The following is a 23,525-nucleotide window of genomic DNA, read 5'->3' on the forward strand; positions in this document are numbered from 1 at the left end:
CCCCTGAATTTTCGTTAACTTTTTGTAACAATTATGAACATTCGTTATGAATAAAAAAAAAAAAACAGAACATAGTTTACTTTGCTTCAGTGGTAAATGGACACATAAGTGATTGGTAGTGATTGCTCACTGCGTTCATTCATGAAAGGAAGGGGCCAGTAAATGACATATTTACCAGCCCCTTCCACCTGCTCTTCATCCTGAAACATCCCCCTGTGTGCCTATAGCAGCTGCCGGCAGGAGAGGAGGGAAGCTAGCAGCGATGTGGGGGAAAGGGGCGCATGTGCTAGAACCAATCCCCCTGCAGTGCAGCTGTAGGGAGAAATAGGAGGAGAAGCTGGCAGCACTGCAGAGGGAGGCAGAAGAGGATTAGTGTCTGCAGTAAGACAGTACAGCCGGTCCTCCTGCTCAGCAGGTGCCTGAGCCCCCCTTTTAAACTGACTGGGCCCAGTGCAGGGCTGGTTGTACTGCCTTATCAGCAGCCCTGCAGCCACTGGGCATGGTAACTTGCAACTGGAGAGTCATATGGTGGTCAAACCATGGCTATCTTTACTGTCCTTTGCCCACCTATATAAACAAGGTCTCAAAGTGGGTGAACTGTCTTCAACCTCTCCACCACCAGCCTCAGCCTGCCCTGTGTGACTATGGGATCTGATCTTGTTACTGTAATACTAAGGCTAACCAGCCAACCTGGGCATGAGGTAGGGTTGCCACCTTTTTAAAGCCAAACCTGAACACTTTAGCAGCACAGGGCACATTTTTTTTTTTCATAGTATACACTATAGGATTATAAAAGACCTGAGACATCTTTGGGTGCCCCAAGGAGAGTGGTAATGCACCGCTTTGCGGTAAACAGTGGGTGTGGCCAAACTGCTCTTGCGGACATCATGGCCCCCCCTCCCCCAAAGTGCCCTATTGATGCCGAACCTGCTGCCAGACAGCAGGCCACAGCTCACAGATGGCAACAGATTTGTGTGTGACTATCTCAGTTACTTGGGGAGCCACAGCCCAGTCTGAATAATGCGTCCGGGTTTCAGGCAGACTGAAACCCCGGACACATAATTCCAAACCCGGACTGTCCGGGTGAATCCTGGACAGGTGGCAACCCTAGTATGAGGGCGCTTGATACAAGACAACTGGTCAAAGGGGCAAAAGCCAAGCCTTAGTGACATTTGCGCTACTCTCTTTTTTTAACGACGTGTCACTTTTACCCAAAAAATCTTTACACTCTTTTTAATGACTTCCTCCAACACATCAGACGAGGGTGGAGAATGATTTGCAGAGAACAAAAAATGCTGCAGGCTATTGTGAAATATTGTGCCATGGAAACAAGCTGTTCTGTGATCCTGTCACATGAATCGTCTATTTACAATATCACAGGACCATGGCGACTCGGTCTAATTGCATTCTGTTGAAAAAGCTGTCTGCATCACATTTTGAGGAAATTATTGAACGGTAATTTATCTTAGTTTAAAAAGAAAATTAAAACTCTTCACAATACCAACTGTATCCAAAAGTAACAAAAAGCAGCAAGCAGATTATCTGGTGGGATGTTAATGTTATCCGTGTGTAGGAACCCTGCCCAGTGCTATTGTGTACCAAATTAAATCTAATGCGTTTTGCAGTCTTAGCTCTGGTTACATTTTTTCTAGGCTCTGCTGGTTTCCCTAAACTCAGTGGGTTGATTGCTTCTGCCTGTTACTGTAAAAGGGATTCCAGTAATCAGAACGGCAAGGAAAAACAGTGAGTTGTATATATGTATCTAACCAGGGCTCAAGTCCTGCGGGAACGCGTGGGAACGGAGTTCCTGCACTTTTTTCACAGCAGGAACGCAGTTCCCTTTGCAGGACTAGAGCAGCAGGGATTTGGAAAGAACTTTAAGCAACTTCTTTCTAAATCCTGTGATAACTTGCGGCAGACCTCCGCAATGTCTCCTGAGAACAATGACAAAAGCTCCCAGAAGACATTGCGGCAACGAGGAAGTGACGGAATACCCGCACACTACCCGATGAATCCATATACAGGAAGTGACGGAATACCCGCACACTACCCAATAAATCCATATACAGAAAGTGGCGGAATACCCGCACACTACCCGATGAATCCATATACAGGAAGTGACGGAATACCCGCACACTACCCGATAAATCCATATACAGAAAGTGGCGGAATACCCGCACACTACCCGATGAAACCATATACAGGAAGTGACGGAATACCCGCACACTACCCGATGAATCCATATACAGGAAGTGACGGAATACCCGCACACTACCCGATGAATCCATATACAGGAAGTGACGGAATACCCGCACACTACCCGATAAATCCATATACAGGAAGTGGCGGAATACCCGCACACTACCCGATGAATCCATATACAGGAAGTGACGGAATACCCGCACACCACCCGATGAATCCATATACAGGAAGTGGCGGAATACCCGCACACTACCCGATGAAACCATATACAGGAAGTGGCGGAATACCCGCACACTACCCGATGAATCCATATACAGGAAGTGACAGAATACCCGCACACTACCCGATGAAACCATATACAGGAAGTGACGGAATACCCGCACACTACCCGATGAATCCATATACAGGAAGTGACGGAATACCCGCACACCACCCGATGAATCCATATACAGGAAGTGACGGAATACCCGCACACCACCCGATGAATCCATATACAGGAAGTGACGGAATACCCGCACACTACCCGATGAATCCATATACAGGAAGTGACGGAATACCCGCACACTACCCGATGAATCCATATACAGGAAGTGACGGAATACCCGCACACTACCCGATGAAATCCATATACAGGAAGTGACCAGTAACATAAAGGATTTTTAAGGTACAGTGGATAAAAAAAAAAAAAAAACATGCGGTTTAGTAATTATGCATATGAGCGTGTATCATTTATTTATTTTTTGGTGGGGGAGGGGATCTTGGGTGGGAGTTCCCACACTTTTTTCCCCAGGACTTGACCCCTGTATCTAACCCAACCAATCCCTGGGGTCTTTGTATGGTTTGGGAAGAAGATAAATATTTGGGTCACCTTTCCAGGATGTACGTCTAGAACAGAGGTGTCAAACTCAATTTTCATTACGGGCCACATCAGCATTATGGTTGCCCTTAACCACTATATACATCGGCAGAATGGCTCGGCTGGGCAAAGCAATGTACTGGAGTGGCATATACTGTGAATGCTGTAGACTCCAAGAGGGGGCAAAAATCGGGTGAGAGCGGGCCACATTGGAGCACAGTTTGAGGTAGTCACTGTGTGAAATAAGGAATTAGAAGCTCACAAAGCACCAAGCACTTATTTTTCTGAATAATTTTTCTGTTTTTATAGTGATCAGATTTTTTCTGTTATTTATTCCATGTACACGTTTGGATTGGGAATCCATAATCCATACGTAGCACCAAAGATTTGTATATTCAGCACAAAGATTTATTAACGTGCACTATTACATTTGATTTTTTTTATTATATATGGTCTTTCACCAATAAGCACAGGTGCACTTTATTATACTCTTTATAACATCACTACCCACATTATTTGCATTGCACTTTCTTACTTATATTAATTAAAGTAGCGACATTAAGAGCCGGTTCACACTGGGGCGACTCGTCAGGCGACTCAGCAACGCAACGACATATTGGTTTCGACGTGAACGTAAATGACGTCCAGCCCTTTTCGCGAACGACTTACGCAAACGACGTAAAAAATTCAAATTTCGAAGCGGGAACGACGTCAATACTTAACATTGGCTGCGCCTCCTAATAGCAGGAACAACCTTACGCCGAAAAAGCCTAACGTAAACAACGTAAATACATTGCGCCGGGCGTACGTACGTTTGTGAATCGGCGTATCTAGGTAATTTGCATATTCTACGCCGACAACAACGGAAGCACCCCTAGCGGCCAGCGGCAGAATGCACCCTAAGATACGACGGCGTAAGAGACTTATGCCAGTCGTATCTTAGGCAAATGTCAGCGTATCTAGCTTTCTGAATACAGAAAGTAGATACGCCGGCGCAGATTTGAATTTACGCGGCATATCTATATATACGCCGGCGTAAATTCTATCTGAATCTACCCCAATATTTTTTACTTTTTGCTATAATAAATATTCCACTTTTTTTTCTCAGTTTAGGCCGATATGTATTCTTATACATATTTTTGGGTAAAAAAAAAAAAAAATCGCAATAAGCGTATAGTGATTGGTTTGCACAAAAGTTATAGCGCCTACAAAATAGGGGACATAATTATGACATTTTTTTTATTTTTTTACTAGTAATGGCGGCAATCTGCGATTTTTATTGGGACTGCGACATTATGGCGGATAAATCGGACACATTTTTGGGACCTTTTACATTTATACAGCGATCGGTGCTATAAATATGCACTGATTACTGTATACATGTGACTGGCAGGGAAGGGGTTAATACTAGGGGGCGAGGAAGAGGTTAAATGTGTTCCCTACTAGTGATTCTAACTGTGGGGGGAGGGGACTGACTGGGGGAGGTGACCGATCTGTGTCCCTATGTACAAGGAACACAGCATCGGTCTCCTCTCCCTGACAGGACACACAGAGATCCACGTCCTTGTCTGTGTAGCGGCCGATTGCGGGTACCTGGCAGACATTGCGGCTGCCAAGCACGCGCATCGGCACTTCAGTGATGCGGCGGGCGCGCGCGTGCCCCAGGAACAAAAATTGTCTCTGGACAGCCGCACTCTGAACAAATTGTAGCCTTTATTAAAAGAAGGACAGCACTACAAGTCACAGTAAAATTAAATAAAAACCCGACCCTGACGCGTTTCGCACTGAAACTAGTGCTTAGTCCCCCCAGTGTCCAGAGGAGCCGAGGACGACAATGGACGTCCTCTCAGCATTATAGAGCCACCTTGTGGCCGTCATTGTACAATGGCTGGGGCTCCAAGTGGTTAGGATTCACTTGAAGTTCATGTCAGTGTGGGCCTGGGGTCAAAGGATGCCCCAAAAGCACATCAAAGGCTTCTTATGATCCAGAATCGCTATTTATACATTTCACGTCAATATTTGACTCTATCCATCGTCCATCTCTTTCCGCAAATAGCACACTTCTGGAATCTGTATAGAAAAAAAAAAAGGGCCAGATTCACAGCAGTAATACGCCGGCGTATCTACTGATACGCCGGCGTATTTTCAAATTTGCTGCATCGTATCTTGATTTGGAATCCTCAAACCAAGATACGACGGCTTTTGGCAAAGATCCGACAGGCGTATGGCTTCGTACGCCTTCGGATCGTAGGTGTAATTTTCCGGCGGCCGCTGGGTGGAGTTTGCGTCGTTTTCCAGCGTCGAGTGTGCAAATTAGCTGTTTACAGCGATCCACAAAGGTACGCGCGTTCGTCGCATTCTCTTACATCGGTTTTTCGCGTCGTAAAGTTAAGAGTGCTATTTAGATGGTGTAAAATTACACCATCCATGTTAAAGTATGGCCGTCGTTCCCGCGTCAAATTTAATTTTTTTTTTACGTAAGACGTCCGGGAATACGAAAGTACATTACGCACATCGCCGTTCAAAAAAACACGTCGGGGCGCCGTAATTTCGCGCAAAGCACGGCGGGAAATTTCCAAACGGAGCATGCGCAGAACGTTCGGGCGCGGGAACGCGCCTAATTTAAATGGTGCACGCCCCATTTGAATTAGGCGGGCTTGCGCCGGACGGCTTTACGCTACGCCGCCGCAAGTTTACAGGCAAGTGCTTAGTGAATCAAGCACTTACGCCGAAAACATGCGGCGGCGTAGCGTAAAGAGGATACGTTACGCCGCCGTAGATATTCGTAAATCTGGCCCAAAATACTTAAAATAGTGCTGCATTAGCATTTCTGCAGCTCAAAATCAGCCAGCACTGCTGTACTTGTAGTCCCTTAGCACTATGCATATTGCTTAGCTATGTATTGGAAACCATCAGTGATGAAAAGGAACTCCTGTCATGTCCCATCCACAATGATACACACCGCAGCGAACATAACCCCCGGCATTTGTAATCCCCGGCCTGATGGCTTTCCATGGCTGGTCCCTGCTTGGGTTTTGGCCAGCTTCTGCAGTTGCTCATCCTGCCACTCCCACGGATTCCTCTGACTGCCCACAAAAATTTGTAGCTCAGAGCGGATCAGAGATTTTACATGAGCCAGCAGTAACAGAAGCTCCTTCTTTAGCAGGAAAATCGAAGGCATCATGTAGTCTTGAACACAGAAATTGTACCTTTTGTGCACAAAGAACATACAAATGTAAAAGTTTTTGATGCAAAAGGTTTAAACAGTCATCTTTGCTCAGGCTCCATCCAAGGTCAAAGTTTCCTCAGTTTAGTGTATTCTTCTACATATTTTTGGTAAAAAAAAAAAAAAAAAAAAAACGCAATAAGCGTATATTGGTTGGTTTGCGCAAAAGTTATAGCGCCTATAAAATAGGGCTTAATTTTATGGCATTTTTATTATTATTTTTTTTACTAGTAATGGCGGCGATCTGCAATTTTTATCGGGACTGCAACATTATGGCGGACACATTTTTGGGACCATTGACATTTATACAGCGATCGGTGCTATAAAAATGCACCGATTACTGTAAAAATGTCACTGGCAGGGAAGGGGTTAACACTAGGGGGCGATCAAGGGGTTAAATGTGTTCAGTAAAGTGTGTTCTAAATGAAGGGGGGATGGGACTGACTAGGGGAAGAGACTGATCGGTGTTCATACATAGTATGAACACACGATCAGTCTCCTCGCCCCTGAGAGAACCGGGATGTGTGTGTTTACACACACATACCCCCGTTTTTGCTCTGTAACGAAAAATCGCAGGTGCCCAGGGGTCAGCGGGCACTCGCATCGGCTCCAGGGACACGCCTTGGGCACGCGCCACCGGAGGCGCCTTAACCACTTAAGACCCGGACCTTTAGGCAGCTAAAGGACCCGGCCAGGTTTTGCGATTCGGCACTGCGTCGCTTTAACAGACAATTGCGCGGTCGTGCGACGTGGCTCCCAAACAAAATTGGCGTCCTTTTTTCCCCACAAATAAAGCTTTCTTTTGGTGGTAATTGATCACCTCTGCGGTTTTTATTTTTTGCGCTATACACAAAAATAGAGCGACAATTTAGAAAAAAATTAAATATTTTTTACTTTTTGCTATAATAAATATCCCCCAAAAATATATAAAAAAAAAAAATTCCTCAGTTTAGGCCGATACGTATTCTTCTACCTATTTTTGGTAAAAAAAAAAATCGCAATAAGCGTTCATCGGTTGGTTTGCGCAACATTTATAGCGTTTACAAAATATGGGATAGTTTTATTGCATTTTTATAATTTTTTTTTTTTTTTTTACTACTAATGGCGGCGATCAGCGTTTTTTTTTTTGTGACTGCGACATTATGGCGGACACTTGGACAATTTTGACACATTTTTGAGACCATTGTCATTTTCACAGCAAAAAATGCATTTAAAATGCATTGTTTACTGTGAAAATGACAATTGCAGTTTGGGAGTTAACCACAAGGGGGCGCTGATGGGGTTATGTGTGACCTCATGTGTGTTTACAACTGTAGGGGGGTGTGGCTGTAGGTGTGACGTCATCAATTGTGTATAAAAGGGATCACACGATTGATGACAGCGCCACAGTGAAGAACGGGGAAGCTGTGTTTACACACAGCTGTCCCCGTTCTTCAGCTCCGGGGACCGATCGCGGGACTCCAGCGGCGATCGGGTCCGCGGGTGCCGGTCACGGAGTTTCGGACCGGGTTCGCGGGCGCCCGCGACTGGGTACTAGCACAGGACGTACCTATACGGGCATGTGCCCAGCCGTGCCATTCTGCCAACGTAAATGTGCAGGAGGCGGTCCTTAAGTGGTTAAGGAGCCAACGTAGTTACGACAGCTCGCACATGGGGGCCAGCCTTCCGCAGTATAACTGCGGCGGCGGGTCCGGAAGCAGTTAACTATCCATCAAACCCCACTTACCTGTGTATGGCTTAGCAATCAAACGGAAAATAAAACGATCATTTATCAAAGCATGTATAACCACAGATCGAAAGCAGCCCTTGCGTTTTCAGAGATCGGCTATTTCACAGTTCTTTACTGCGTTGAGTATTCATCACGTTTGGCACTCAGAAGTCGCAAACAATTATTTCACACTTTCTTTTAATAATGTGGTTGATAATGGAATTCAAATGATTATTCTGTGTCTCTACAGAACCCAAATCCCTCCTCCACTTCTCTCCGGTCCCTACCTGACCTACTTCCATCTCTCCTGCAATCCTCTACTGAAAACCAAAAGGTCCCCTGGGGAGGTCTCATTTTAGAACTCTCTTTTAAGATGAAATCCCTGAAATGCTTTTCATCAAGCAGATGCTGAGTAATAAATAATTGAAGCCCTGCTGTTCCCTTTTAGGAAAGGATTGAAACCTCTATAGCTGTGTGGCCCCTACTGGGGCGATTTCCCTTTGTTCCTGTTCTGTGTGACACCGAGATTGCTTTACTAAAACTGGAGAGTACAAAATCTGGTGCCGCTGTGCATGGTTGGCAAGCAGCTGCCAACTTCAGCGTGTTTAATTAACCACTTGCCAACCGCAATACGTACCGTATTTATCGGCGTATACCGCGCACTATTTTGCCCTGAAAATCAGGGCAAAATCGTGGGTGCGCGATATACGCCGATACCCGCTTTCCCGCCACGAGTTTGAATACTGCGCCAGCATATACCGAGCGCAGTACACTCGTGAATCTTCGTGCCGAGCCTGCCCGAAGATTCACGAGTGTACTGCGCTCGGTATATGCCGGCGCAGTATTCAAACTCGTGGCGGGAAGGACGCGAGGACGCCGGCCCCCCCGAAGAGGACACCGGACCCGCCGAAGAGGACACCAGACTCGCCGAAGAGGACACCAGACTCGCCGCAGAAGGACGCCGGACCCGCCGAAGAGGACACCCGAAGCCGCAGAAGGACGCCGGACCCGACGAGGCCGCCGATGGACGCTGCGCAAGACACCAAAACCGTAAGTACAAAAAAAATGTTTTCACAGGATTGGGGGCCACTTTAGGGGTACGCGGTATACGCGGGAGCGCGTTATACCGTGATAAATACGGTATATACAGTTGTGCTCAAAAGTTTGCATACCCTTGCAGAAATTGTGGCATTAATAATGAAAATATGACTGATCGCGCCAAAAAACTGTTTTTTATTTAACCACTTAAGGACCCCTTCACGCCGATATACGTTGGCAGAATGACACGCCTGGGAACATCCACGTACGTGCACGCGACCCGGTCCGAAGCCCCGGGACCCGCGGACCCGATCGCCGCCGGTGTCCCGCGATCGGCCCTCCGGAGATGAAGAATGGGGAGAGGTGTGTGTAAACACAGCTTCCCCGTTCTTCACTGTGGCGCTGTCATTGATCGTGTGTTCCCTGTTATAGGGAAACACGATCAATGACGTCACACGTCCAGCCCCGCCCCCCCTACAGTTAGAAACACATATGAGGTCACACTTAACCCCTTCAGTGCCACCTAGTGGTTAACTCCCAAACTGCAATTGTCATTTTCACAGTAAACAATGCATTTTTATAGCATTTTTTGCTGTGAAAATGACAATGGTCCCAAAAATGTGTCAAAATTGTCCACCATAATGTCGCGGTGACGAAAAAAAAAAAAAAAAATCGCTGATCGCCGCCATTTGTAGTAAAAAAAATATATATCAATAAAAATGCAATAAAACGATCTCCTATTTTTTAAACGCTATAAATTTTGCGCAAACCAATCGATAAACGCTTATTGCGATTTTTTTTTACCAAAGATAGGTAGACGAATACGTATCGGCCTAAACTGAGAAAAAAAAATGTATATATTTTTTGGGGATATATATTATAGCAAAAAGTAAAAAATATATTTTTTTTTTCAAAATTGTCGCTCTATTTTTGTTTATAGCGCAAAAAATAAAAACCGCAGAGGTGATCAAATACTACCAAAAGAAAGCTCTATTTGTGGGAAAAAAAGGACGTCAATTTTGTTTGGGAGCCACGTCGCACGACCGCGCAATTGTCAGTTAAAGCGACGCAGTGCCGAATCGCAAAAACTGGCCAGGTCCTTTACCTGCATAAAGGTCCGGGTCTTAAGTGGTTAAGGATAGAAATCACATGAAGCCATTTATTATCACATTGATTTTTGGATCCTTTTTAGATCATAATGATAACAGAAATCATCCAAATGACCCTGATAAAAAGTTTACGTACCCTGGAATATTTGTCCTTGGTACAGACACAGAAGGTGGCACACACAGGTTAAAATGACAATTAAAAGGTTATTTTCCCACATTTGTGGCTTTTTAAATCACAATTAGTGTCAGTGTATAAATAGTCAATGAGTTTGTTAGCGCTCACATGGATGCCCTAAGCAGGCTAGACACTGAGCCATAAGGAGGTAGAAAAGAGCAGTCAAAAGACCTGCGTAACAAGGTAATGAAACTTTACAAAGATGGAAAAGAATATAACAAGATATCTAAAGCCTTGAATATGCCAGTCAGTACTGTTTAATCACTTATAAAAGAAGTGGAAAATTACAGGCTCTTTTGATACCAAGCCAAGGTCAGGTAGACCAAGAAAGATTGCAGCCACAACTGGTGGAAGAATTGCTCAGGATACAAAGAAAAACCCACCGGTAACCGCAGGAGAAATACAGGCAGCTCTGGAAAAAAACGGTGTGGTTGTTTATAAGGAGCACAATTCAACAATACTTGAACAAAAAAAGAGCTTCATGGTGGAGCTGCCAGAAGGAAACCTTTACTGCGCCCATGCCACAAAAAAGCCAGTGAGGCATGTCAAGGTGTTGTTGGGCATGTTGTAACCGGACTTTTTTGTGGGAATTGTACAGTAAAGGCAACTTGAACATGCAGCTCTTTTTTGTTCAAGTATCATTGTGTTGTGCTCCTTAAATACAACCACACCATCTTTTTCCAGAGCACCATGCATTTCTCTCAAGGTTACCTGTGGGTTTCTCTTTGTATCCCGAACAGTTCCTGTGGCAATTGTGGCTGAAATCTTTCTTGATCTACTTGACCTTGGCTTTGTATCAAGGTATCCCCAAATGTTCCACTTCTTAAGTGATTGAACAGTACTGACTGGAATATTCAAGGCTTTGGATATCCTTTTCCATCTTTGTAATGTTTCATTACCTTGTTACGCAGGTCTTTTGATTGTTCATTTTTACCTCCTCGTGGCTCAGTGTCTAGCCCGCGTAGTGCATCCATGTGAGAGCTAACAAACTCATTGATTATTTATTGTGATTTAAAAAGCCAAAAATGTGGGAAATTGAACTTTAATTGGCATTTTTTTAACCTGTGTGTGCCACCTTCTGTGTCTGTACCAAGGCCAAACATTCCAGGGTACGTAAACTTTTTTTAAATGGCCATTTGGGTGATTTCTGTTATCATTATGATTTAAAAAGGATCCAAAAAACTATGTGATAATAAATGGCTTCATGTGATCGCTATCCTTAAATAAAAGACAGTTTTTTGGCATGATTAGTCATATTTTCAATATTAATGCCAAAATTTCACAATTTCTGCCAGGGTATGCAAACTTTTGAGCACAACTGTATATGTTGTAGTTGCAAGTGGTTTACTGAGATTATGACTGAAGATATCACTATGGCTGACGTCACTTCCGGGTTCCCATTGACAGTTACCCCGGCCATCAAACTAGAGGGGGAGAAGAGCGAACGTGTGTCCATTCTCATCCCTCCCCTCTACCCGGTGGCACTCGCTATGCTAATCCCGGGTCCAAGGGTGAGCAAGTGGAGCCCAGATTACATAGCGGGGGGGGGGGGGTTGGGAGCATTAAGGATGGTTTGCAGGCTTCAATGCAGAAAAAAAATAAAAAAATAATACATGCATCTTTTTGTTTGCAATATTGGTGCAATTTTTTTTTATATACAAAAGGATGAATATGCCTTTAAAGCGGAGTTCCACCTAAAAATGGAACTTCCGCTTAACCCACTCCTCGCCCCCTTACATGCCACATTTGGCATGTAATTTTTTTTGGGGGGGGAGTGGGGGCTTCAGGAGAAGGGGACTTCCTGTCCCACTTCCTCCTTCCGCCGAGGGGCTGGAAAGGCGATTAGCTTAATCGCCTTTTTACAGCCCCTCCCTGTAGGCGAGCGCCTGTCCAATCGGACGGCGCCGCTCGCGCATGCGCAGTGGGTGCCCGGCCGTGAAGCCGAAAGCTGTCACTGCCGGGTGCCCACACTAAGAATGAAGACGCCGGCCGGCGAGGGGGGGCGAGGAGCGGAGCCCCGGCCAGCACGTCGCTGGAGCCATGGAGCAGGTAAGTGTCAGTTTATTAAAAGCCAGCAGCTACACTTTTTGTAGCTGCTGACTTTTAATAAACTTAAAAAAAAGTGGAAAACCCAGTTAAGCCCATTAAAGCCCTTAAAGTGGAGGTCCACTCAAAAAAAAAAAAAAAAAATACAGCAAAATCCTGTAAAAAAAAAAAAAAAAAAAAAAAAATATTTTTTACTTGCCAGAAATGGTGGTTGCTATGCGGAAGTTCCTAATCTGCCTCTTCCCATACTGTGGCAGGTCTTCTTCCTCATCCTCCCCGCGTTGTCTTCTGGGAACTGTGTGTATCCCAGAAAGCAGCCGCCCATTCACAAAAGCGGAGGAGGACGGTGACGGGAGCTGCCAGGATCGAGCGATCGGTCTTGGGGGGGCCCCGACATCGTGGGCGCCTAGGACAGGTAAGTGTCTTTATTAAAAGTCAGCAGCTACAGCGTTTGTAGCTGCTGACTTTATAAAAAAAAAAAAAAAAAAAAAAAAAAAAATTGCGGGTGGAACCTCCGCTTTAAGATGTGTAATTGGTAAGACTTGCATAGACGAGTACAGGAATACTACAAAATGACACAGTGTTTGATCTACTTTATGATTACTATTTGTAATAAACCAATATAAATAGACTATATTTTACAGCAATCATACACTGGATAATGCAGCAGAAGTTTATCACCACCATTTGAATTTCCAAAACATAACAAGAATTCATGCGAAGTAAGAATATGTAAAGAGCAGGAGTTCTGCAATACATTCAGTTGTAGCTATGCAACCTAGAAAAAGGTACCCTGATATATTCTCTACCAGTCAGAAATAAAATATAATGAAAAAAAATATGGGCCAGATTCACGTACCTGGGCGCATCTTTGTGCGGGTGTAGCGTATCCTATTTATGCGACGCCGCCGCAACTTAGACAAAGCACTTGCTCCGTAAGTTGCGGCGGCGTAGCGTAAATTGGCCGGCGTAAGCCCGCCTAATTCAAAGTAGGTTGGTAGGGGGCGTGTTGTATAAAAATTAATCGTGACCCCACGTAAATGACGCGCCTAACGAACGGCGCATCCGCGCGCATGCTCAGTATCACCTCGAATTTTCTCCCTAAGTTACGCCGGCTCAATGCTTAGTCGACGTGAACGTAACCTACGCCCATCCCCATTCACGTACGACTTACGCAAACGACGTAAAATACGACGCTGTTTCCGACGTCCATACCTTAACATGACTTACTCCTGCTTTATGAGGGGTAAAGTTACGCCGGTCGTACGACTTACGTAAACAGCGTATATTAATACGCCGGGCGCAAGTACGTTCGTGAATCGGCGTATCTAGCTAATTTGCATATTTATAATGGGAACGCCGAATGCGTCCAGCGTAACTCTGCTCCCACGATACGCCGGCGTAGGCAAGTTACGTCGGGCGGCTGAAGCCATGTTTTTGGACGTATCTCGCTTTGTGAATCGGCGTAAAGATGCGACGGCGCACATTTGAAATTACGGCTGCGTATCTGGAGATACGCCGGCGTACATCGTTTATGAATCTGGCTATATATATATATATATATATATATATATATATATATATATATATATATATATATATATATATATATATATATATATATATATATATATAAATAAAAGTACATGTCTGGTGCTAAATTGTCAGAAGGATGCTACCTGTACTTTGCAAGGATGCTTAAATACATTCCCCACCAACAAAAATATGGAAAAAAAAGTTTTCATATTTAAATCTAAGAGAAGTGTGGGCTTCCTGGGTTAAATCTATGTTTATATAAGTCCTATGTTAATAATTAAAGCTTTGGTATATACTCTAAGGAGGTCCAATCACATGTGTCTAGGCTTTCTTGAAGTGCTTAGAGTTATAGTGCGCCCTCATGTCTTTTCTTAAGTTAAATTTTGCACCGCAAACTCCGCAAGTATAGAGGTGGCTGTCCATATGCTGCTCCAGCTGGTCGTTACTTGGGAAAATCTGAAAGCACACCTGACATATAGTTTCTCCAGCCGCTAAATGGGATATCATGTGGCGTACGTGATCATGTTTACGAAAATTTCCTTGGTCGCAAAGCGAGCAAACGTATCTAGCCATGCCAGTGTGCATGTCGTTATGTAACCTGAGCTGCCGCTCCCTTAAAAACTGCTTCCCACAGGTTTGGCATGAAAACTGCTTTTCCTTGGTGTGCACGGTATAATGTTCCCGTAAGTGGCAACGTTGGTAGAAGCCTTTGCCACAGATGTCGCAGAAGTGTTTTCTCCGATGGTCCCGATCGTTGTCTTCAGAAACTGAACTCCTGTAGACGTCGTGCTCCATACACTGGGACACGTGTTCTACTACCTGGTTTTCAGACTCAAAACGTTGGCCGCAATTAGGACAACGATAAGGGCAGGAGGAATGTTTATAGACCTGTTTTGCTGTACTGGCAGCGCCCTCGTTTAAGTCATCCCACATGTCTACTAATACCTCTCCGACTGCAGAGGACTCTTCCATGCCATCTTCAAAATGAACTCGGTCATCCATGTTCCTCTCGTGATTCTCAAAAGCCTCCTGGGGTTCTCCGCATCTCTGAGCGTGCTCTTGCAACTGTCTACCTTTCACCAGAATTTGGCCGCACTTACCGCACGCACATATATTTTCTATATGCTTGGCTAGGTAATGAGATGAGAGGTCCTGCTCATTAAGAGTCAAACCACAAAGTTCACACGATATCTCTGATGTGCGCTCAGTGGCGTTACTTCTTTTCCTACTTAAGCACTTCAAATTTTTTCTATAGCCCGCAAACATGGTCTGGGAGTTCATAGCCACGTTATCGTTCCTTTGGTTACATGGTATACCAATGTAGTAAGCTCCTTCATCAGCTTCATCATCTAAATCATCGATATCAGAAGATTCCAAATAATCTTTGTCAGAGATCTTTACAATATTGATGTCATCCATTTCTGCCAAGGAATTCTCATCAGATTCGATTTTGATGATAACTGGGTTTTTCTTGGTAGTGTCTGTCGCGTCGCTCTTCATCTGGTCCAACGTGGCTCCGGAGTCTTTTGTACTTTCGGCAGCTTCGTCCATCGGTTGACTAGAGTCCACTTTGTTCACGTTGTCTTGCGAAGGTGAAAACTTTGACACCGGCGATTCGCTTCCGCTCTGGCTCTGCTCGTTGCTATTCTGTTCCCTGCCGTGAAAAAAGAGCCTGTTGGTGCAGGTTTGAGCGTGCTCATCCAGCAGCTTTTCGCAACTGAATACAAATCCACAACCCTCGCAAGTATAGCTACGTCCAAATCGCCTTGTTCCACGTTCTCTGGTGTTATGCACTTTTGGCGAAGGCGTCTTTTTGCACAAACTCCTAGTTGGTTGCCGGCTGTGATGTGGCAGATTGTTTTCAGCCTGTTTTTCCGGCACCGCGTTTGTCGATAAGGCCGACTCTGAGGTCAATTTGCCTGGTTCCTCTTCAGTCTTTGCCGTGTTTTCTTCATACATACGCACTCCAAAGACCATTTTACTACTTAGGCTACTAGATGCAGAAGAGGAACATTTAATGGAGGAATCCATATCCTGTATTTCTTCCAAGCAGTCTGGGATAACATACAGTTGCAGGTAAGTCATGGCATGCTTTAGCTGGTCGAAATTGTCTGGGGCAGTCATTATTTTACCCAGATACATGAACTGCAGGATGAGGTCAAAACAATCCGGACTGATCTTTGTGTTGGTGAGGTTGATTTGCGCCACGCTATGCTGGTGATTGATGAACATCATTTTGAAGTAGGAGCTGCAGGCTGCCAGGACCGCCTTGTGAGCTTGGAAGTAGATGTCATTGATGGAGATGCAACAGTCGCAGAGAAATCCCCATTCTCTCTGATTGTAGAGTTGCTGCAGCACATAACTACAATGGCTTGATTTACCCATCATCTTGGTTTTCCAACAAAGCCTTAAAAAAAATAAAGAAAAATAAAAAAAATGTTTATGAAGGGACCAGTACTGAAAAATGTAAAACATTTAACCACTTGAAGACCAGGCCTATTCTGACACTTCTCTCTAGGGTTGTCCCGATACCGATACTAGTATCTGTATCGGGACCGATTCCGAGTATTTGCGGGAGTACTTGTACTCCCGCAAATGCCCCCGATACCTAAATAGAATACTCCCCCCCCGCCAACGCTACGCTGCATCCCGCCGCATCCCCGCTGCCGCCGCCACTTGGTTAATACGGGCGGGGAACATTACAGCTTTCATTTGAATAGCTGTAGTGTTTCCCGCCGTGCCGCGTATAGACACTCCCCCTTGCTCGGGTGAACTGTCCAATCCCGAGCAGGGGGGAGTGTCTATACGCAGCGCGGCGCGAAAGACTACAGCTATTCAAATGAAAGCTGTAATGTTCGCCGCCCGTATTAACCAAGCGGCGGCGGCAGCGGGGATGCGGCAGCATGTAGGTAAGGGGGACATGGCTGCATATATGGGGGGGACATGGCTGCATATGGGGGGGGGACATGGCTGCATATGGGGGGGGGGGACATGGCTGCATATGGGGGGGGGGGACATGGCTGCATATGGGGGGGGGGGACATGGCTGCATATGGGGGGGGGGGACATGGCTGCATATGGGGGGGGGGACATGGCTGCATATGGGGGGGGGGGACATGGCTGCATATGGGGGGGGGACATGGCTGCATATGGGGGGGGGGACATGGCTGCATATATGGGGGGGACATGGCTGGATATAGGGGGGGCATGGCTGCATATATGGGGGGGACATGGCTGGATATAGGGGGGACATGGCTGCATATATGGGGGGGGGGACATGGCTGGATATAGGGGGGACATGGCTGCATATATGGGGGGGGGGACATGGCTGCATATGTGGGGGGGACATGGCTGGATATAGGGGGGACATGGCTGCATATATGGGGGGGGGACATGGCTGCATATGTGGGGGGACATGGCTGCATATATGGGGGGGGACATGGCTGCATATATGGGGGGGACATGGCTGCATATATGGGGGGGACATGGCTGCATATATGGGGGGGACATGGCTGCATTTGGGGACACATTTAAAAAAAAGTATCGGTATTCGGTATCCACGAGTACTTGGAAAAAAGTATCGGTACTCGTACTCAGTCCTAAAAAAAGTGGTATCGGGACAACCCTACTTCTCTCCTACATTTCAAAATTTGTATTTTTTTTTGCTCGAAAATTTCTTAGAACCCCAAAACTTTAGATATTTGTAAGCAGAGGCCCTAGAGCAGTGATGGCGAACCTTAGAACCCCAGATGTTTTGGAACTACATTTCCCATGATGGTCAACTACACGAGCATCATGGGAAATGTAGTTTCAAAACATCTGGGGTGTCAATGTTCACCATCACTGCCCTAGAGAATAAAATGGTGGGTGGGTGTGCAATTTCTGATGTCATATTTGCACAGCAGTTTTTCAAATGCATTTTTTGGGGGGAAAAAATAAACTTTAATGAATTTTCATGCACAAAAACACAATATAATACCCAATTGTTTGGAAAGGGTGTATCCCTTCCCTCCAATCAGCTCTCACTGATGTAACTTCAGCTCCCTGCCCCCTGCTTTTCAGAGCTGAGAGATCCTGTATAAAGTCTGCACTTTGAATTAATCAAGAGAAGAGGAGACCTCAGATAACCAGGTACAACTTATAAAAGAGGATTTGTTTAATCTCTGTGTATCACCTGGGGCCAGTCACTTCACTGGGTATATGTAAGGGCTTTACAACCACTTTAACCACTGAAAGACAGATACAGCCCGGGCTTACTTTGCCGGGACGGCATCCAAGTAGGGTAGCCACATCATCCCTTTATTCTAGGACACACAATAATTACAGAGGTTCTGTGGCTGATTAAAGTGGTTGTAAACCCTTTACAACACACTTTATGCTACAGGTAAGACTATATTAAGGCTTACCTGTAGCTACCCAGGATATCTCCTAAACCTACACGATTTAGGAGATATCCCCTGCATGTGCCGATGCCATCGGCACATGCACACTGGGGCAAACAGAAGCAATGGCACGTATGTGCCGTTGCTTCAGTTCGTGTGCCGTTACCGGCGGCTCCCGCACACATGCCCGGGAGTGACGTCATTGCGGCTCCAGCCAATCACAGCGCCGAAGCCGCGATACCCGGAAGTAACCCCCGGGAGTGATGTCGGCCGCCGGAGCGGTGTACGAGGATGGCTGCGGGGGCTTCGATCCCAGGTAAGTAATTCATAATGAGCTAGTATGCTATGCATACTAGCTCATTATGCCTTCGTCTTGCAGGTTTTTCTTTTTATTAATCGGGTTTACAACCACTTTAAGGTGGTAATTAAACTCACTTGGTGCCTTATCTGCATTAAATCAGCCTCAGAACCTGTGTAATTTATTAAAGTGGATGTGCCACTAAAAAAATATATTAGAAGCCAGCAGCTACAAATACTGCAGCTGCTGACTTTTAATATAAGGACACTTACCTGTCCTGGAGTCCAGCGCCGATCGCAGCAGATGACGAGCCGATCGCTCGTCACCCTGCTGCTCCCCCCTCCATCCTCGGTGAGGGAACCAGGAAGTGAAGCGCTCCGGCTTCACTGCCCGGTTCCCTACGGCGCATGCGCGAGTCGCGCTGCACCCGCCGATTGGCTCCTGCTGTGTCCTGGGAGCTGAGTGTTCCCAGCATACAACGGGGGACGGACGGGATGCCAGGAAAAAACCCGTCTTTTGCCTGACGTGTGGCCGGAAGTGGGCGCAAATACCTGTCTGTAGACAGGTATCTGCACCCCCCTCCCCCCTGAAAGGTGTCAAATGTGACACCGGAGGGGGGGAGGGTGCCGATCAGCGCGACTTCACTTTAGGGTGGAGATCTGCTTTAATGTGTCCTGGATTAAAGGGATGATGTGGCAACCCTACATCCAAGTATGTCCTCCCGTAAACGCACGGACACAGCTGATCACAGATTGGGGTAAAGGGCCAATCACAGCAGCCCTTTACTAAGTGACCAGCTGTGTCCGATAACAGCTGATCACAGATTGGGGTACAGGGCCAATCACAGCAGCCCTTTACCACGTGACCAGCTGTGTCCAATAACAGCTGATCACGGCTGTAAACACAATCTGGTTATCTGCTTTTCTTTCCACCCGCCAACAGCCTGAGGAGAGGAGAGCCGATAACCGGCCTGTGTTAAAGGGACATCGGCACAGATAATCAGGGCACCGATTTTCAGTGCAGTCCCAACAGTGCTGCAAATCAGTGCCTCCTCATCAGTGTCACCTACCAGTGCCATCTACCAGTGCCAACCAGTGTCATCTACCAGTGCCGCCTCTTCAGTGCACATCAGTAAAGGAGAAAAATGACCTGTTTGCAAAATTATATATTATATTATATATATATTTTTTTTTGGGGGTCTTTTTTCATTTGTTAAACAAAAAATAAAAAAACCCAGCAGTGATTAAATATCACCAAATTAAATCTCTATTTGCGTGTAAAAAATTTTAAAAATCGTGTTTGGGTACAGTGCTGCATGACCGCGCAATTGTCATTCAAAGTACGACAGTGAAAGCTGAAAATTGGCATGGGCAGGAAGGGGGTGAAAGTGCCCGGTAGGCAAGTGGTTAAGGAAGGAGATGACTATCTCAGGATGTGGAGTGCTTGGTGACTTGACTTATGCATGCAACATTCACCCACATTCTGAAGACTTTGTAGTGCAGCCATTAATTAAGGTAACCCCTGCCTAAAACATGCATCCTGGCAACAATGAATTTACACATACTTCTTGTGTATCACTTAAGCTCTGTTTACAATATTGCGACCCGAAAGTCGCGCAATTTTGATGCGTTTGGAAACAATGCCTGTGTATTCTTGAGGTCTATGGACCTCAAGTCGCATCAAAGTAGTGCAGGGACTAACTTGAAGTCGCACAGATATGAACGGTACTGATTGGAAATCATTGGGAACGACTTGTCATGCGACTTTGCAGTCCCAAGTCGCATGATAAGTTGTACTAGTGGAAACCAAGCCTAGGGGTTCTAAAATAAGTCTGACTGTGGGGTGTTCTGTTCAGGTGTGCTTAGAGAAGTGAAATGCCACAACGTGCACTCGGGTTCCCAGTACTGATTGTCTCTATGATAAGAGTCCTCAGATGCAAACAAAAAACAAAGGCAATGCAAATCCATTCAAATGATCAGTGTACAAGTTCCCTGGAAAAGCATTGTTCAGGTGTGTTATACACTGGTAATGTCCCCCCCCCTGTCTATTAACTACACTGATGACGCCCCCCTCCCCCCTCCTGTGTATATATACACACACCACACTGGTGATGTCCCCCCTCCTGTGTATATACCACACTGGTGACATCCCCCCTCCTGTGTATATACCACACTGGTGATGTCCCCCCTCCTGTGTATATACCACACTGGTGATGTCCCCCCTCCTGTGTATATACACCACACTGGTGATGTCCCCCCTCCTGTGTATATATACCACACTGGTGACATCCCCCCTCCTGTGTATATACCACACTGGTGATGTCCCCCCTCCTGTGTATATATACCACACTGGTGATGTCCCCCCTCCTGTGTATATACACCACACTGGTGATGTCCCCCCTCCTGTGTATATATACCACACTGGTGACATCCCCCCTCCTGTGTATATACCACACTGGTGATGTCCCCCCTCCTGTGTATATACACCACACTGGTGATGTCCCCCCTCCTGTGTATATATACCACACTGGTGACATCCCCCCTCCTGTGTATATACCACACTGGTGATGTCCCCCCTCCTGTGTATATACACCACACTGGTGACGTCCCCCCTCCTGTGTATATATACCACACTGGTGATGTCCCCCCTCCTGTGTATATACACCACACTGGTGATGTCCCCCCTCCTGTGTATATACACCACACTGGTGATGTCCCCCCTCCTGTGTATATATACCACACTGGTGACATCCCCCCTCCTGTGTATATACACCACACTGGTGATGTCCCCCCTCCTGTGTATATACACCACACTGGTGATGTCCCCCCTCCTGTGTATATATACCACACTGGTGATGTCCCCCCTCCTGTGTATATACACCACACTGGTGATGTCCCCCCTCCTGTGTATATATACCACACTGGTGATGTCCCCCCTCCTGTGTATATATACCACACTGGTGATGTCCCCCCTCCTGTGTATATACACCACACTGGTGATGTCCCCCCTCCTGTGTATACACCACACTGATGACGTCCCCCTCCTGTGTATATATACCACACTGGTGATGTCCCCCCTCCTGTGTATATATACCACACTGGTGACGTCCCCCCCTCCTGTGTATATACCACACTGATGACGTCCCCCTCCTGTGTATATACCACACTGATGACGTCCCCCCTCCTGTGTATATACCACACTGATGACGTCCCCCTCCTGTGTATATACCACACTGATGACGTCCCCCCTCCTGTGTATATACCACACTGATGACGTCCCCCTCTGTGTATATACCACACTGGTGACGTCCCCCTCCTGTGTATATACCACACTGATGACGCCCCCCTCCTGTGTATACACCACACTGGTGACGTCCCCCTCCTCCTGTGTATATACCACACTGATGACGCCCCCCTCTGTGTATACACCACACTGGCAACGTCCCCCCCTGTGTATATACCCCACCTGTGACGCCCCCCCTCTGTGTATACACCACACTGGTGACGTCCCCCCTCTGTGTATACACCACACTGGTGACGTCCCCCGTGTACAATGCAGACATATGAAGCGTTATGATCATGGTTCAGCTCGAGCTGTCATCATGTGACGTCACATCCCCCGGTAGGCCAATCACAGAGCTTTTATGAGTTGCAACTTGTGTGACCCCGGCCTGTCAATCAAAGCCCAGAACCGGGACCTGTCCGCACACCGGGACTCCTCCCCCAGCCCCGGGGAATAGTGGGGGAGGGGGTGTGAGCGGCTGTCAGGGAGGACGGAGCGGACATACCTCGCTGCTGGGCCGGGGCTGTATACAGATGTGTGTGTCCGGAGCCCGCTGTGCACGGTGGTGGCGGAGGAGGGTGCGGCCCGGAGCAGGCTCTGTACAACGTCCGGCCTGACCGCCCCCGATCAATGAAGCGGCACCGACTCCCCACCCCGGGAGAGGACGCTGCACCGAGCTTCTTCCGTCTGTGCGGAGATCTCACCGAGCGACACCTGCTGGACACACACAGCACTGCACCGCCTAAAGGGGGACTCTTCATAACCAGCACAGCCCGGCCTCCCCGAACACACCGACTTATAGGACTGACTGGGGCTCATTCACATCACATGTGCTCCTGGCAGACATTATCATGTTGCTTCTCAGCACACATGCATTACTTTTTCAGTGCAGCCCGTAGTGCTACAAATTGTCGCAACGTCAATGATTTAATAAAGTTCTGTGAAGAAAAAAGTAAAAATGTCGTAATTCCACGTGGTGCCGATGTATGAACATCAGATATTCCTGGCAGAAAAAAGAGAGGATGGGCTGTCTAGCGCACGCACACATTTGCGTATTCGATCATAAAGTAATCAAGCTTTCTTTAATCAAGGGAGTTTGGTGTACACATATATCCGTATTTGTTTATAATCTATACACAGTGCAAGTTTACGCAAGTTTACACATTGCAGTTGAGTCACATTGATGTCAACAGGCACAATGCGTCATGTCATGCGATTCTGTGTGAACACAAGTCGCATCTGAAATCGCACTAGTGGGAACCAGGCCTTACGGATCTGAACGCAGAAGGTGCGTAAATATTGCGTTCAGATCCGTAACACAAAGTCCAAAAATCTGTGTCTGAGGACATTTGTCTCCACTGTCTGCTCTGCCCTCCCCCTGGAGGGCAGAGCAGTGACTTCAGCCGGCAGCAGGCTTCAGCCCGCTGTCTGCTGTAACGGGTCACAGGAGGGCAGAATGCTCTCCACTCAGGGCTGGTGCAAGGATTTTTGACACCCTAGGAAAAACCTAATTTTGCAGCTCCCCCCCCCCCCTTGGCTTCACCCCTGACTCCACCCCATTTCCCCTGCCCTTGTATACCCCCACCTTTTTAATGAAAAGCACATCGCACATCAAATGCAGCCTCACCATCGCACATCAAATGCAGCCTACCAGTGCCCATCAAATGC

General features: G+C 46.6%; 1 protein-coding gene across 1 annotated transcript; it reads right to left on the reverse strand.

Moving 5' to 3' along the window:
- Positions 1–13,973: 13,973 nt before the first annotated feature.
- Positions 13,974–22,593, reverse strand: ZBTB1 (zinc finger and BTB domain containing 1). Its single transcript, XM_040331931.1, has 2 exons — positions 22,363–22,593; positions 13,974–16,303 (listed from the first exon to the last, which is right to left on the reverse strand). The coding sequence occupies exon 2, from the start codon at positions 16,282–16,284 to the stop codon at positions 14,218–14,220; it is 2,067 nt and encodes a 688-aa protein (XP_040187865.1). The 5' UTR covers positions 16,285–16,303; positions 22,363–22,593; the 3' UTR covers positions 13,974–14,217.
- Positions 22,594–23,525: the final 932 nt, after the last annotated feature.

The sequence above is a fragment of the Rana temporaria genome, chromosome 13 (assembly GCF_905171775.1).
Source record: "Rana temporaria chromosome 13, aRanTem1.1, whole genome shotgun sequence".
Lineage (NCBI taxonomy): Eukaryota > Metazoa > Chordata > Amphibia > Anura > Ranidae > Rana > Rana temporaria.